Genomic DNA, 18,372 nt, shown 5'->3' with positions numbered 1-18,372 from the left:
GTTTACTTCTGTAACAAGATAAACAGAAAAACAGTGCTTCCAACTTCGGGTGAGGTGCTGCAGAAATTCAAAAAAGCTCTCATTTGAAAAGGTGCAACACTCACTCTCAGATCATTAGGAACCAGTCAGATAGTCCTGCCGAAGGTAAACACTAGACACGGAGAAGCAGCGTTTAGCTACCGTCCTGCTCTTAAATGGAACCAGTTGACAGAGAGCATTAGAAGAGCTCTGACACCTAGACAGTTTTAAATCCAGGCTCAAAATATTTTTATTTGAGTAAGCTTTCAGTTCAGTTTAAAACACTCTTAGTGTCTCTAGCCCCTTTTCCTCTATAATGGCCCTTTTAAAATTTTTTTTTTTGTGTCCTCGTCTAACCTTTAATTTTTAATTTGATTATTTAACTATCCTAATTTAATTTCTAATTTTTTTTTTAATTCAATGATTTTCTCTTTTAAATTAAATTGTTTTAATCATGTTTTTAGTGTTTTAAATGTGTTTTTCTGTTTTTGAATGACAGCAGCGTATGAAAGGTGCTATATAAATAAATTTGCCTATCAGCAAAAGAGTAAGTTTATTTGGTTAGAAACTTGAAGTTTTGGCCTACAAGCAAGGCCTTCATCATATGACCGTGAGTGTTGCACCTTTTCTCCTAAGAACAATATACTGCTGTCAAAACTGTAGATAATACTATTATGCAGTACCCTTTGTTGTCATAGTGAACTGTAGACCAAACTGTTACCACACTCAGTAGCAAATACAGCTCAGATGTTGAACTGTTTGGTGGCTCTTAATGCAACATATTCTATTTGTAGTATGGCATGTTGGTATGACTGTGTTTATATACAGTCATACCAACTGTATATTGGTATAACTGACATTTACTGATTTGTTATTAAGCATACCATCCCCTCATGTACACACTGATACATCAGACAGTAAATGTTTTGACTTACGTGACAGGTGACATTGTTACAGAAATTACATAATTACTGTCCATTTGTAGAATCCCTCAGTGTTTGTCATACACACTGTGGTATTTTCCCAACCAATTTTCTTCTCACAGGACCTATACAATCGCATACGACAGGTGCACATCACGTTAATGACTCTCTTGCATTGAAACTGAAGTCACAGAAATGTCCTCTTCTCTGCAGATGCTGAAATGAGCAAATAACTGCCTTTATTTTGTGAAGTGTGTATGCACTCTGGAGGTGTATTTAGGTGTTGGGGTGGGAGGTGTACCATTACAAAAGTGAATACTGGTATGATGTCACATGGACATAAATTTCGCGTACTGTCATAGGCACAAACAGCTCCATCAAAAATTCAATGTGCCATCCCCAATACAAATAAAACAGCTTAAATAACTCTCATCAACTAACAAAAAGCATAGCATGCCATCTTTTCTAATTATTATATTGTTAGTTATTTTGTTTGTGTGTTTTATTTGCTCAGAAAAATACTGATGTTAGAATAAAGAAAATTAACATTAATGCAGTACATAGTGATTTTATGTATGTTAGTGTTTATTTAAACACTTTCGTTTCCAAATCTCTCCTTGTGGAAGCCCATTATTGTAATTATCATTCAATACCTGGTTTTGATAATGAATGCTTCCTTACATTAGATCAAGGAGTGCTGGTCATGTGTTTGAACAAAAAAAATGGCTGGGGGTGTCAAAGAGAACTCCAGAACCAAACCTTTTGTCAGAAAGCAAATGATGATTTTTTTTTTTATTGTTATTTTTTTTTTAACAAATTGTTATAAATAGTGTTCTAATATTCTATTTTATTATTACTCTCTCGTAATGATTTGGTGTTTTCACAAGCACAAACACACTTATTGCGTAGATAAATGGTTTTAAACGATTTGCTTTGGTACCTAGGACTTTTGCACGGTACATACAACCATATGCGAAAGATGGGTGTCCCTGGTCAAATTATGTAAAAATAAGTTACACACGCATCTGCATATTTTAATGCAGAATTACTGTTTATTTACTGAATTTAACATTGGAAAACAAACTGTGGCTTGTCTAAAATTTATGGCACATTTTATAATTTAATTGCTACTTGCCCTTTACATTGTACCAAAATTTCATGATGAATGGTCCAATAGAAAAGCTCCAAAATTACTTAGATTAAATCATTTCTACATTTACTTCTGTTAAAAGCTAAGAACGTTTTTCTTTCTCTTGTAAAATGACCATTTTGGAGATACGAGGTTTTGTTCTGACAGCGACGATATGTTAAATTCAGCAGATACGTAGAACTTGTGCACTAAAAGATGCAGAAAACATGCCATGTTTAATTTTGTTCCGTGTAGATGTCTTCATTTCTTTTCACTTAGAAGAATTTACTTGGGTTATTTAAATTTTGGCATATGACTGAGTTGGTTTACCATTTTTGTCATTATTGTTATTATTGCTAAAGTGATACAGATTTAAACTTGGTCTTTTTTTATTTTATTTTATTTTATTTTTTTTTAGTATCAAACGTTTAGGCTCAGACTAGACTTGTGGCTGGAAAATTGGAGCAAGAATGCGGTCATTCTGCTGTTTTGTGGAACATACAAATGTTATTGTCCCTTTAGTGAATTGAAATGCACAACACACAGGCTCATATTAAATCCCTGCCTCACAAAGGCAACACAACACACAGAAAACACACAAAGCAGAATTGAGTTTAAAGGGAAAGCTGATAACTCGGGCTTCCCGGCCCCCCCATTGCCTGCTCATTGTGTGTTTACTCAGTAATATAAAGCTGCGTTGTCTGTTGTTGTGAACCTGCTATATGAGATGATTTGTCACATTAGTTAAACAGGCTTCAGCAAAAGCTTATAATTAGCTCTGTCCAGTTCTGTCCCTTTCTCTTTTTGCATGCAATCCTTTGCCATGGTGTAAGCTTGTAAGCAACAGTGTATCTTCAGATATTTGATACCTCACAATAGCTTACTTTCTCTCTCTGTAGGCCCTTATGGATTAAGCTTTTTAATGTATAAGGCATGTACAATAGACAAACATGTAGACAAAAGCAGTTGGGAGTAATTGTGGCAGGTCAGTTTTTGTGTGTGTGTGTGTGTGTGTGTGTGTGTGTGTGTGTGTGTGTGTGTGTGTGTGTGTGTGCGTGCGCGTGTTTTAATGAGATCGAGGTTTTATGAAGCTGCTCACCTGCTGTCTGTAATGAACCCTAAGGGACTCGCTACTGCACACACACGCAAAGATAAAATCACCTGCACCTAGCACCTGCAGTAGTTATTTGTTCTGTGCCGGTTCTGTAAAAGATTGCACTGTCACGCATATATGACAACAATTTCATGCTTTTTTGATGTGAATCCCTGGACTGTGAAACGGGTGAAGTCTCATGTATTCTTTATCTGTCTTGCTCAGTTGTGGGCCTTGAGCATATGACATAATAAATCTGTTTGTGATCTCAGACAGGCTACAAAGCACAATTGCAATTAACCTGCCTCCCTCTGTGCCATTGCGAAGAAGAATAGAAATAAGCCAGCCATCGTTGAGTCTGTTTCTCCACTGCTTGGGTCGATGGGATCGTTTTCTCTGCTCCCAGGTAGAAAGATGGCAGATATTAAAAGGAGTCTGTGTAGCGTGTGGTGGGCAACAGCTGTCGTAGACTGCGCATGTTTGTGTGTATGTGTACATTCTGGCCACCCTGCTGCTTCATTTTTCTGACATTGTGTATGAATAAACAAAGCAGCATGATGCTCTCCACCTGGAGTCTGGCCAAGCTTTGTGGCAACACACTCATACACACATAAGCACGTGCTCTCGCGCTCTTGGATCACGGGCCCCTTAGTGCATATGCGAGATGACAATGAGTTCAGACAAACAGTCCAGAGACAGAAGAGAGGGGAAATGCTCTCTGTGATTTGGGCTCTTTTGTGTTCACTGTGGATGAAAGGAAGAGAGAAGAGGGGGAGTGGTGATGTCATTATTGTGTTTTATGTCAGGTGCTACACAAGCACACATGGATAGGCACACTGGTGCAGGGTTGGAGACACATGCGTGCGTGCGTGTGTGTGTGTGTGTGTTGATTCATATACATACACTGAAACAAGTTATTCGTTTTTTAGTGCTAGCAGAAACCAAAACAGAAAACATATTTAGCAACATTACAGCCTCAGCAACTAAATATAAAGAGAGCAACTACATATTAATATAAAATATGAGCAGCAAGTACATATTAAATGTTTTCAAAGAAATCTGCAGGGGTATTTTTCCACACTTCCAAAGTGTAGTCTTAAAAGTTGGTTCTGTTTTTTTCTTTGCACAATCCTGGTAATCCCAAACACATTCAATGATGTTGAGGCCTGTGGTCAGTCCATCATTCTGAGAACACCTTCAGCTTCTTAGTTTGATTTGCTAATTGTTCTTCTAATTGTTTCTTTTTCTCAGTAATGGCTTCTTGACAGCTACACATCCTGTCAGACTCACAGCGTTGAGATGTCTTCTCAGTGCGTGGGTGAAAAACACCTGTAGATTTTTTTCAGTTCTGAAACAAGAGTAGATTTAGATTTTCATCTGTCTCTCAAAGATAAAACTGTTTATATCATGGTGACAGGTTTTGTGGTCTACCAGGCCTTCCATGGTTGTTGGAAGTTACATGTTATCTTTTCTCATTTTTTGAACTACTATTTTTTTTAACCTTTGATTTGAACGATGAAGGTAGTCTCCTCTGTGTGTGTGTGTACATATACCCTTCCATTTTCTAGCAAAGCCATAACATTTTCATTCTGAAAGTATACGAAAACAAATGTGCACACACGCTCAGAGGGTAGGGTTTTGGTCTAGTGAGGGACGCTGCTCATCCCCCAAAGAGGCCCTTCCATGTGGCTTCTTACCTGAGGGAGCAGGGGCGGCACGCGCACACACAAAGCCTGCAGCTGCTAATGAGCTACTGTTGTACACTTTGATGAAATATAATTGCATTACGGTGGGTAAATAAAGGCGGCGCGTGTTGTCACAGCATATGCTACCCGGTGTCACAACAGGAACAACAAGCTGGAGGTGAAAACCCCAGAGGAGCAGCAGGTCCTGCTCTGAGCCACTGGAGACCCAACTCAGCTCCCCCTCCCTCTCTCTTCCTCTCCTCATTTAGTACTTTGACTCTCCTGCATTCAGACCCCTTGAACTATTTTATTGTATGCTATCCAATTTAAGCAATTTAAGTAAAAGTCTTGTCAACTTAAAAATATGAAATCTGGCTGTGAACTCTGGTGCCCTCAAATTGATTGAACTTAAACTTATGAACCAAGTTGCTTTGTAATTGTAAGTGGACCGATTTTTTAATTATTACAGTGTAGTTATGTACGGTATAGTTGTGCCTTTAAACAAGTGAGGTATATTAATCAAATGTGCATAAAATACTGTATGTATGATTGTTAATATATTGGCATGTACTGGTCCCAGTATTTATTTACATTGTAGGTTATACAAATGAGCCCTCTGACTAATAATGTCCTATTTTGTACTGTAAGCATCTTGACCAATTACAGTTTCAGAAAAGCATTTATTCACAATATTAGTATTATTCCAGTTACAATACTAGTAATTTGCAAGCATTATGCTGCACTTTGACATAGCTTAAATTTTCTGTCCTCATGTTTCTGTCCAGGCTATCCGCCTTTCATTGGAGCAGGCCTTGCCCCCAGAGCCCAACGAGGAAGAAGGAGAGCCAATCAGTAAGCTACGTATCCGGACGCCCAGCGGAGAGTTCCTGGAGAGGCGTTTCCTGGGCAGCTGCAAGCTGCAGGTTCTCTTCGACTTTGTGGCCTCCAAAGGCTATCCATCAGATGAATTTAAACTGCTTACCACCTTCCCCCGCAGAAATGTGAGTCCGGAGCCACACACATTCTCTACCACCATTTCAAAGACCTTGGTCTGGTCAGTCATGAATGAACACAGCCCTCATTCGCTCTCTGCTCTTAACTAATTCTGTAGCATATAATCATCAGTCATTCTCCATGCTGGACTCAAATCGATATTAGAACAGATCCTTGCTGAGACTCAATATCTCTTAATTCCTGTCCATCTGTGGTGCAGTAATTACAGTACTGAGACAGGATTGCTCTCTCTTTGTGCATGCCTGTGTGTGGTGAGCGAGTGTTACAGCTCAGCAGGAAAAATAGAGTGTATAATTGGATAGTTAATCCCACCGTGTGGCTGGAGTTTGTTGCTCATCTTTAATCCCTTAGTGCTTGCATGCGCGCGTGCGTGTGCGTCTACTGTAGGACCCTACAGATACTAACACACCTGTGCATTAATTAAAATCCATGCATCACTAATTAGTATTTTTTTATGTTTTTTTTTTTAACTTCTATCCACAAGTGCATGCGTAATTTGCAGAATATTAATTAGTGTCCTTGGATGCAGGAAAGCGCACTGGCTACTTAGGATACAGTCAGCACATTTCTCCTGTGTGTGAGTGTGTGTTTTCTGGCGTGCTGTCATTAGAGAGCTGGGTGCGCTCGCTCTGTGGCAGGTAGATAACAAGCACTGCTCTTAACGACCTGGCTAATTAACAGCATGGAAACAGAAATGGGCTTTCCATTAATCAAGAGAAGTGTGCAGGCCTGCCCAGACAGCATGCCATCCCTACCCACAGGGACTGGGAGGAAGCGCTCGTGAAAACACACACACACACACACACTCACACACATAAAAGAAAAAAAAAAACACCAGTAACTAATCAAGCAGTCACATTTATTATTATTATTAAAAACACCATAACGTTATCATAACTAGAGATGTAAATAAGTGACCGTTATCTGACAAACAATTGTTTGACCAATGCTACAGTTTAATTTAATTTCCAATAAACACAGTTCCTGTTTGAATAGGTTGGTTTATTGTTCAAGTTGAGGAACATTTTTGAATTGTGCGCATGAAGGAGCAATAGGTAAAGGGTTCTGCTGGATAGGTCTAGTAAAAAATGAAGAGTGCAGCGAAAAATAGTGGCGTTCGTGGCCACTTTTCAAGAGGACTATAGCACAACTGCAGTGGTGCACCACATCAAAAGCCAGCATTCACAAACAAGAAGATGGATAACTATTTTGTTCGTGCTCTCTGAGAGAAAATGTCATGCGCAGCACTGGGTGTTATTATAGAGAAGCGCGGCTATGGCTTTCAAGAGTTAGTGAAGTACATTGAGCCAAAGCTAGCTCAGCCTATTTAAGCTGACTGCAATCATTTTACACAGTCATTAGATTTCACAATTATGCTGCAACAAACAAATTGTGAGCATTCAGATAATAAAAGAAATGCATTCATTGAGACATAACGAGGCTAACTTGGTACTCAGACATGTTTAGAGTGCAGTGCTCATGTTTGTTTGTGTTAGTTGTGATTAATTCTAAAAAAAAATTCATGGAGAATGAGTTTTTAACTTATATTTTCACTCTTGTGAAGAACACAAGAGCTTTGCTTAGCTCTACATATAATTCTGTAATGGTGTAGATATGTTTTGTGAGTGTGTACACGCAACAGTTATTTATGGCAATTAATCATCAGCTAAAATTTCGTGACAGCCCAAATCCCACTAAATATCTCTGAGTTATTTCTGGGACAACATGCAGTTTGCAACAGTCATTCCAACTGAGTGAATCTGAAAGTATGGCAAGAACAGAAATATTACGAGTATGAACCTCTTTTTCCCCTGTTGTTTTAGGCCATTTACTTCATACAAGTGCAGATGTCTGTCCCCTCTTGTCAATGCTACAGTCGACAGTCCATGCAAGCAACACTTTTTCCGTATCTCTGTGCATTAATACAGAATTCAGTTGATGTGTGTGCACATAAGTGTGGCTTCACTCAGGCTTCAAGAGCAGAACTGTGTTTTTAATTGATATAGCTTCCTTGATTTTTAGTCTGATCTATTAATGATTTATTGTTAACAGATTATCAGTCAGAAGAATTTGCCAAAATCTGCATCCCTAGTGATGATAGAACTTTTTCTTTTAAGTTTGTACCTTTCTTACACCATTTGAAAACATACCTTTCCTTACATAATGTGAATTAGGGGTTGGGTATATTATGATATTTTATCATGTTGTGAGAAAATCTTGTGATAATTTATCATACTGTGATGAATTATGTCACAATACCCTTTTCAAAGTATATCATAGAAAAGCAGAAGAAGAAGAGTTTGGTGTTGTATGTCAACAGTGTTAAAATTTTAGAATCTACCGTTCACTGCCCAGTTCATACAGTCCATATATAGAAACTAAACTGCAACACATTTTGAATTCATTGTTTCTGTGATGCCACCAAAACAACACTTTTTCATGTATTCCCCTATTCATCCTACAGCAGTTTAGAATTCACAAGGTTATAAGGAGTGTTTCAGCCTGGACTGCTTTGTGAATAAGTCACTATACAATCTGACCAGTTAGAACACCAGGCCACCACAGGTCATTTACATCTGTCTGAAAGGCACAGTAACCAGAACAGCCAATTTATTTCTAAGGGATAAAAAGAGGTTGGAAAACGATCATGTAAAAATAAATAACGATTGTTTTTGGTACCTAAAACCACACAAATGGCCTAAGTGAAAAATAAAATAGAAGGAAAATGTAGCATATGGGCCCTTTTAAAGACCTTAAAATACTTAGAGTATTACTAGTTCAGTGTAATTAGAAGAACAAAATATTGTGAGGCATACTGTGTATCAGGGAAATGTCTAGAATTTTAATATGATATTTTTGCCATATTGGCCATCTCTAATGTAAACATTTCATTATGAACATTAGTCACAAACGTTTCATCACCAGTGGACCACAAATGGCCCAAAATGACTTAAAATAAAACACAAAGAAAAAAACACTTTTTATATTAATATAGTTTAATGATAAGATTGTTTTTGCTTTTTCTATAAACTTATGTCATCAGTAATATACAAATACTTATCTATATTAATATAAATTTGGAAAAAACATCACATACAGTTCATTCGGAGCTCAGAAACTTTTGTTTAGGAACAGAGGAGAGTTGTGTGTGTGGTAAAGTGTATCCAGTGCTGGAGTGAGTTTGAGGAGTTGAGTGCAGAAAGACTGGCAGTGTTTCTCAGTGTGAACACAGTGCCCAAGTTTAATCCTCTTTCTCTCTCCCTCTCTTTTGCTCTCCTTCCTCTAATTAAAATTATCTCTTCCACAGACTCTCTCCATCCCTCCCTCAGGATTAGAGCATGCAGCACTATTGCATTTGTAATTCTGCACAAATGTTTAAACTTCATCTTGTTCTCTCACTCTCTCTCTCTCTCTTTTGCCCTCCCTTTTTTCTCCTCCTCACACCCGAAAGCAAGCTAATTGCCAGCAATAAGAGTGATTAAACAGAGCAGGCGTAGGAGAGGGAGTGAAAGAGAAGAGTGTTTTGAAATGCTGTTGTTTCTCTCGCTGTCTGTGCCGCAGCGAGGCTGGTGCTTTGTCAGGTCCTGTTTGCTCTCTCCTTCTCTTCGAGCACCTGCACTCGTTGGGATAGAGCTGGAGGAGGGATTAGCACTAGCTTCTGCTTTCTCCATCTATTCATATGCTCTTTAATGCAATGCCAGAGTACCATAGGCCATCATTCCTCATTCTTCCTGTCTTTTAAAGCCGCATGGTTATCTGGATGTTGAGAGTCCATATACACTGCAGTTCAAAAGTTTGAAATTGCTTTTCAAATGAATAGTTTATTTTGTAGACAGAAATTATTAATGTACATTTAGATATTGTAAATTCAACACCAAAAATGTTTTTTAGACAAGTATGTTCAGAACAAGTTAATAAATGATAAATAATATACTACAATTATACATTTACAATATTTTTGTTATAAAAATCTAAGGTATTATAAGTAACATTATAGTTTTTTTTTTTTTTTTTTACATATTCATTTGGCTCAAAGTGCTTTATAATTGTTTTTTATATACTTTATTCTATCATAGACACCTTGCAGTATCTGATATAGATCATGTTAAAAAATAAATGTACAAAATGAGATATGAATTTAAATAAAAGCTAAATTATAGAGATGTTTTAGATGCTTCCTAAAAGTGTGTACTAAGCCTGACTGCCTATTAAAAGTTCCACAGTTTGGAAACATAATAACAAAGAAAAGACTCATGTTTTCTTTATGTAACATATTTGCAGAAATATTTGTGATATGCTTTTTATGATTTTTGTGATTGTTTTAAATTTATTTCTACATTCTTAATGCTATACAACTTTCTCAGTCATTTTAGAATCACCTACCACAACATTCATCTGAAAATATCTAAAATTGCTTTGGTTTGAGGGCTTCTTGCTAATTATTAGCTTCATACTAGTTGTTATTATGACTTCTGTTGTAGAATATACTATATATTACTAGTTAATACCAGTTATTACTGCTAGTTTTTACTTTTCTTCTGATTATTCGAATCCTGTAAAGTTGCACAGGACTGGCATATTAGAATCTGCAATCAGACTGGTTTCCAACTTGTCAATAGTAATTTAATAACAATAATAATAATTGTAGTAATAATAATAATAATAATAATAATAATAAGTAGAAGAAGAATGAATACTAGAATAAAAAGGGCAGTGTCTACAAGTTGTGATTTGACTAAAATTTTTGTGAAAGATCTTTTTGTTCTTAGTCGCTGTCTGAGAATCTCACCGTCCCCTCTCATCATTTCAAAGAGTGTTAAGTTTTATGACTCCAGTGTTGGCCTGAGTTTGTGTTTCTGTGTTTGGCTTGGATGCTGGCCTGTAGTGTGCAGAGCCCCTGTCTCAGCCCTGCTAAAGGCTAGCCAGGAGGCAGGGCCGTGGGCTCTGCCAGGGATCGACACCCTTCTCTCTTCCTGTGACCCCCACTCCAGCCATGCTTCGGCTCAGCTAACGCTAACGCCCTGCACCCCTCCTGCAGGCTGATAATGATCTCCCACTGCTTTCCTAATTGGCTAAATAAACACTCCACAAACCCGGTGCTAACTCAGACCTGGCTATTGGGTTTTAATTAATGGTGAAGGGCCCTAAATGGCTTCATTACAAACGCATTGTTTCAGCTGCACGTTTTGCCCTGTTTGGAAACCACTATATTGCCTGTCCACTATTTATTTTCCTCTGACTCCTTTGCGGCATACGGGCCAGCCCTTTGATTCCCACTAATGAACTGCAATATTTATCAGACTGGCTTTTGAAGTGGTGATGCGTAGCTCAACAAAGCCAGGATTGCATCAGTGAGGACTCAGCTTCTGAGTTCATTGTTAATTTAGTTTAAATGTTTTGATTGCGTGCTTCAGGATCTGTGCCATTCTAATCTAGTTTGTTTTCTGCTGCGGTACGCCTTTGCTAGGTTTGCTCTGCAGGCTTGTCTTCATAGCACCCACCTGCTTTATTATGAAAGCTCAGTATTGTGATTTTAATTAGTTTGTACCATTGTATTGATCGTGCTAATCCTTAAACATACTTTTACTGAAATTAATTTTGCGACTTTGGCAGCTGCAGATAATATCAGTAAATCCTGGTTCTGCAGCGTGTACAGCTACGTCACACAGGAAAACAAAGGTGTTTTGTTAAACATGTCCATAAAGAGACTTGTAGAAGCAATTACTCTCCCTCTTTTATTCGTGGATGCTTTCTTTAACACTGGTGTGTTTAGATTCTAGACACAGCCTTCATTAAACATTTTTGTTCACAGCCTGCATGGTGAAATTAGCAGCATTGAATTAGCTCCTACAGAGCTGAACCTAATTAAACTCTGTAGATGTAAATTGAACTCTGTAGGAGTCAGTTTAACACTGAGCGATTTCGCCGTTCATTTTAGCCTGGTCTCACATTGATAGCATGCCCTGGCATAGGTCACATACATACTGTCTGCATGTTAGTCTGCCTGCTGTATCTGTTTTATCTCTCTGTTCATCTCTCTTGCTCTTTCTGGTCACTAGAGCAGCCGTCTGCCTTGTTTTTGTTGGACTGTGTGGGGCCGTTCAGGATGAGTTTGTTAAAGGTTTAGAGGGATTACCTGCCATCAACATCATCAGGGGCTAAAGAAAACAGCCAGCAGCCATGCAACACTCTACTCACTCTCGCAGCCACTTATTCCCTTTTAATAACCCTTCACGGGATTACGGAGAGATGAAGCACTCCGTCCTGAAATGAGCTTCCTTTGTTTGTTTGCTTTCAGTGAGCGAGTGTGTGTATGTGTGTTAGTGTGTTTATGTTTGTGTGTGAGAGAGTGTGTTCCACTGCTATGATCAGTGTTGCACAGATTAGTCTAATATAATTGGTGAAGGGCAAGCAGAAGGTTCTGGAGAAACAAACAAGTAATGCAGAGAGGAGAGAGAGAGAGAGTGCGGGAGGGAGGAAGAGAGCGAGAGGGACAAGTTGAGGGGAGGAAAAACAACAGCTTTGTTTGTTGACAGATGCTTCTGCTCTTATGGTCTGTTAATTGGATAACAATGTAAACAATCACCCATGGCATCTGTCTCCTGCCATGGAGTGCCACCTTGTTTCTCTCCTTTTTTTCTTCTTCTCTTCTTAAAGAGAACAGTCATCAAAACACACAGCCACACCTGCTCCACCCTGCACCCTCATTTGCTTCTACCTGATGCTGGGGTGTTATAGCAGCATTTCACGTTCATTTACATAGGCAGCATTTGTGAAGCGGTGCGCAGGAGGAGGGAAGGAAAATGGAGTTTTTGTGCAGCACCGTCTTGCCACTCTCTCCATCTCTGTGTCATATTTGTTCTTTCTTCTCTCTCTCCCACTTTTTCCCTCCCCATTGCAAACCTTGTGCTGGTGTCGCCTCACCCTTCTCCTGCTGTTGAGTGCCACCTCCTCCCGGTGTCACGCTGTACCCCCAGGTCACCCTGAGGAACAAAGGGCAGCACTCACACGCTCAGATGACTTTTGGGGGCAACAGAGCAAATGTGCTGTTATTGGTGCGCCATCACTCCCGCCCTCAGAGAAGCTCGACCTGCTCTGATCTCACCGACATCCGTCAGTTCAACAGCAGTTCCACCCGAGGGCATGCACTAAACAGCCCTGTCCTAATAAGACACCCTGATGTGAATGTGAATTACGCATTTTAGTGCAATTCTGAAAACAATCAAAGGGCTAATTAAGCAACGTCTGTGGTGTTGATGTAATTTTGATGTAGAAAACACTGCCACTTAATGCAGGTTTATGTGATGAACATATGTTGGCAAGAAAATTCTGACGTACACACTTAATCTACAGCATTGCTAGTTTATTAAGTATACCTACTTTGTACCTACACTCATAGCTACCATATAGGTTCATTTTGTAGGTATAAAATTACTGACCTTGGTGAACTTGGTGAGCTTTGCTTGGGTATTTAAACACTATGCACACTAATTGGCCACTTAGACATACTTTTCATGTACAATTAGAAACAGGTGGGTATTTTTGGTTGTCAGACTATTCTTAACAAAAAGTGATATTGAACTGTGAAAAAACAGGGATGTGCAATGATATTGGCATCACATCTGAATTGGCATTTATTTGCTTTGAAAAAATATCTGTACTGGACAGATGTTTAGGATTGACTGTTATTTCAAAATGATATTTGAAGACATGTACTTTGGAATAGCAGAATGTTTAGGTGATGCAGGCTGTGTTAAATTGTCTGCATTTTATTAATTTTACTCAATTTAAAACACTACAGAAATACATAAAATTTCTCTGTAATGCTAATCCAGATAAATCTACCACCAATTTCTCAATTTTATAAATGTATTAATATCAACATTGGCATATATGTACATGAAAAATATTCTACATCGGCATCTTACTCCAAATTCCCATATTGGTGCATGCCTAAGAAAAAACACGACACAAACTAACATGCCATAACCACCAGATCCGTGCCATAGTATTGCTCTTATGGGAGTGGTCCATTATCCAGTAATTATCTAGTCAGAAATGAGCTTGTGGTGGGCCATTTTAGTTGGTGGATGGGGTAGAAGATCCCTGACAAATTATGAAGAAATATATGAGCTACCACAAACTTACAATGTGCACTTATCAAGAGTGTCCCAACCTTATCTGTGGAGGGCCACTGTAACTGCAGGTTTCTGTTCTATGTGCACTTTTGATTTCACCTGTTTAATCAGTTGGTCTCAGTCCTCAAACAGTTGATCATGTGTGCTCGTGCTTTGTTGGAATGAACCCTTTGCAGATAAGATTGGCCTATATGGCAAGTGTACCTGAAAAAATGACCAGTGAGTGTAGGTACAATGTAGGTCTAACCTCCTAAAAAATTATTTACAAAACCTGTGAACTCAGTGTATCTCAATAATACAGTAGATTAACAAGGTCAGGAGATCTCTAAATTTGCTTTCGTGTCATACGATCCTTGATGACTCTGAAGTGTGAAAATGAAAGTAGAGTCAGGCTTCATTCGCTGCTGCTCTTGCTGTGCTGCCTGGCATTGTGGAGTCTGGTGGGTTAATTGCTAGTGGAGAGTAAGAGTAGGAGGTCTGTAGAGCTTGAAATAGAGGCCTTAATCAGGCTGCTGTTAATGCCCTGTACTGAGATCACTGTGACTGCATGGCGTGGGACACACAGGTGTGAACACGGGGCCTATGTAACAGGAGAACTGCCTGCTATTAGCTCACTACAGTCAGCTCTCACTCACACTCTCATTTACTCTTTCTCTTTCTTTCTCTTTCTAAGACTACACTGAGCATTCCCAAATATTGTCTAACAGTTCATTTTTATCATGTTATGGCTAGGTTACAATCACAAAATGAATTAACCACTTTAAATCAGTTTTCTTCAGGACTCTTTTTTCCTCTGTGGCCATCAGCACCCATCTTGTTGTGTAGATTAGCAGTGGTTAATGTGTTCTAGGTCTGCCACATAGCCCCCTGTGGTGTCGCTATTGTATTTGCTTTGGATTGGTGCATGTGTAATAACAAACAGGGTCAGTCTCTGAGGGAAACGGGACACTGCGCTTACGGTGACGTGATCAGATTACTGCGCCTGTGCTTCATGATGTCAGAGACACAGACCCCACACAGCGCACACTCCAGGAGTAATAGCCAAGCCTAGCCCACACACAGCAAGCAATCAACTACACATGCATGTAACAAAGAGAATATAGCCCTTACTAATAGTATAAGAATGTGACCACAACATGATCAGTGAATACTCCCTTTATTTGTATACATTTACTTGTTTACACATGACATTTTAATGCACCTGTGTCTCTCAGCATCTATAGCAGCACTAAACTGTCTTACAAATCTCAGATTCAGAAAAGTTGGGACAGTATGTGAGAAAACAGAAAGCAGTTTTAGTACATTCTGTTTGACCTGTATTAAATTGAGAACAGTACAAAACATATTTGATGTTTTATCCTATGAACATTTTTTTATTTTTTGTTCATTTTTGGTCAGTATACACTAATTCCAAATTTGATGCAAGCAACACATTCCCAAAAAAGTTGTGAGAGGAGCACCACTGTGCTACATCATCTTTCCTTTTAACAACACACAATAATCGCTGAGTGATCCAGTTTGGAAAGCAGAATTTTTTGGTGTTCTTATGTCGTGCAAGTCATATTTTGCACTTCATATCGCGCCATATGTTTTTCATAGGACAGAGATTGCGGGAGGGCCAGTCTAGCACCCACACTGAGTACAAAGAGATGCTGTTGTGACTTGTAGAATGTGGCTTGACGTTGTCATCCCTGATGATGCTTATTTAAATCCCCGACATCCCTGAAAAAGACGTCTTCTAGAAGACAGCATATGTTCCTTCAATATGTGTATTTATACAACAGTTAGTTCCGGCCATGCAAGCTAATTGGTTGAGGTTCTAACCGCGCTGTTATTTCGCCATAACACCTTTTTTTTTCACAAACACTGTGTTTCACTTCTTACTTTGCGCACAAACAGAAAATGGATGCTAAGATTACATTTGACCTATAGCCGATTTGGTCAGACTCTGAAGATGAGACTACACTAAATTCCTAAACTGTACTATTACCACTGAGCAAGCTTTTCAGTGGGCAGCTGTGACAGAAAAACTCCTAAACAACCTGGAATTAGCCAGAAATGAACCGTATAGCATTTGCCAAACAAAAGGGGCTGTAAGATGCTTTACAGACTGCCTGGAACAAAACAACATTAATATTGATCTAGCAAAAATTGACAAAACTGAGCTAAACTTGATATTGCGACAGGTTTATGGCTCAGTCCGTACTTCAGAAGGCAAGGCTTACAGCATACTGTGCAGCGAGTAAGCGGAATTCGTTACTCTGATGTAGCAACAAGTTGCTTGTCAATAATTTTGCGGAAGGAATTGGTAACATTAAAACATATTAAAGGCCACGTTCACGGCCCAATTTATTCATTTCTTACTTTATTTACCTGTTGTATAAAAGTAATTGAACACTCAAGGTTGTGTTATCGCGAATAACATCACGGCTGTGATGATCTGCGACCAAATCACAGCCGAGGTGTTATTTCACGATAACACACTCTCTCTGCTCCTTTTCTTCTTTGGCCCAGAGAACACAACATCCATTATTTCCATAAACAATTTGAAAGATTGACTGATGATGTTTCCACTCTGCATCAGTCTATTTTTGGCTTGAGCCCAGAAAAGTTGGTAGTGTTTCTGGACGTTACTGACATATGGCTTCTGCTGTGCATAGTACAATCTTAACTTCCATTTGTGGCGGCAGTAGCGTTTATTTTTAAAGAGTTTATTGACATTAGTTTGTCAATTCCTGAGCCCATGTGGTGATGTTTTTGGTCACAGAAACATGCGGGTTATTTAACGTAGATCCATCTGAGGGATTAAAGGTCACAATCCTGTAGTTGTGGTTTTTGGCCTTGTCCTTTATGCACACATTTTTCTGGATTTCCTGACTCTATTGATGATTTTCTGCAATTTAGTTGAAATACCTAAAATTCTTGCAATCGCTAATTGAGGAACATATTTTCGGACATGTTTTCGGCAGAGTCTCAACACATACTTGTTCATAAAGGACTCAGCCGTTCCTGGATGCTTCATACCCAAGCATCATTACATCAATTGTCTCAACATTTTTCAGTAGTATTAAAATGCCCCGTCTCAACTTTTGATGTATGTTAAAGGCATCAATTTCAGAACTAGCATGTAGTTCTAAAAACTTTTAAGTTGATGAAGTAAAACATTTTAAATAGGTCAAAGTGGATTTACAAATCACTGCTTTCTGTTTTAATTAGCATTTGACACACTGTCCCACATACTTTTTTTGGAATCGAGTTTTGTACAATTTTTTTATTTTTTATTTTTTTTTATTCTAACACCTTGTGTAATCTGTCTCTCTCTTCACAGATAACACAGCTTGACCCGGCGTGGACACTGTTGGAAGCCAAGCTCTTCCCTCAGGAGACTCTGTTCCTGGAGGCCAAAGAGTAGAACTGACTCTGCACTTGGACAAATCACATAAACAGTGACGATCTTTAGCATGGTGTCCACAGAGAACAGACACACACACACACACACACACACACACACACACACACACGGAGTACATGATTACTGAGTGTACGTTATATGCACACTGAAGCTTTCACAAGCACAGAGATACAGAAACACACACACACAACTGCAGTGTCATGTTTTTTCTCCACCCACTGGTAAGATAACGGAAAATAGAAAAAAGAAAAAAAACAGCAGTGAGGAGACCTATAGCGACATCACAGATGAGATGTTCCACTTCGGCTGCTTTTTAGACCTGATTTTGTGTTGACATGAAACAAAAAAGCATAAAAATGACCAAAAAAAGAACAAAAAGATGAAAAATGAAAAGCAAAGAGACATTTCCTGGAGAACGCTGGACTATCTCCTCTCTCTCGCTCCATTGGATCCCTTGCTCTTTGGCCACGTCCCTATGGAGTGCCAGCTGCCCTCTTATTCCATCCCCTCTCCTCCATACAGATGATCAGACCTGGTTTTAATCTCAACTGCTCGATAAACAACAGGTCCCTTCTGGTCAGGTTTTTCTCTTTTTTTGCCCCTTTGTCCCTTTTTAAGTTTGATGCTGTATTAGTTTTAGTTTGATACATTATATAAAATATATATGAACCTGTGTCTGTTTCATGATGCTTTTTTAATGGCATTGTGGGATTTGGTAACAGCAGCACACAGCAGCAAAAAACAGTCACTATTAAGTTTGAATTTGGAAATATCCACTGCCCTCAAACCCCTGTAAAGGTGGGGAGGTGACTTTCCTCACAACATATATATATTTCAAAATCTTCATGATGTACTCTAGTGCCAGCTGCAGCTGAACTTGTGCAAAGTTTTTGTGATTCCTGCGTTATTGTGCCTTAACGTACACTCACTCCTGCAACCTGATTACAGTTGCACAATAAT

The 18,372-nt window shown here is 38.9% G+C and overlaps 1 protein-coding gene across 1 annotated transcript in view; it reads left to right on the top strand.

The window, feature by feature from the left end:
* The window catches only part of faf1 (Fas (TNFRSF6) associated factor 1), an 89,127-nt gene extending 71,042 nt beyond the window's left edge, over positions 1 to 18,085 (top strand). The window contains exons 18-19 of the mRNA XM_036579205.1: positions 5,634 to 5,849; positions 17,329 to 18,085. Of these exons, the coding sequence (XP_036435098.1) occupies positions 5,634 to 5,849; positions 17,329 to 17,412 (300 nt within the window). The 3' untranslated portion in view covers positions 17,413 to 18,085. The remainder of the gene's footprint in view (positions 1 to 5,633; positions 5,850 to 17,328) is intronic.
* Positions 18,086 to 18,372: the final 287 nt, after the last annotated feature.

This window comes from Colossoma macropomum, unplaced genomic scaffold (genome assembly GCF_904425465.1).
Source record: "Colossoma macropomum unplaced genomic scaffold, Colossoma_macropomum, whole genome shotgun sequence".
Classification (NCBI taxonomy): domain Eukaryota; kingdom Metazoa; phylum Chordata; class Actinopteri; order Characiformes; family Serrasalmidae; genus Colossoma; species Colossoma macropomum.
Note: the sequence above shows the minus strand (reverse complement) of the source record. Positions and strands in the feature narration are given on the sequence as shown.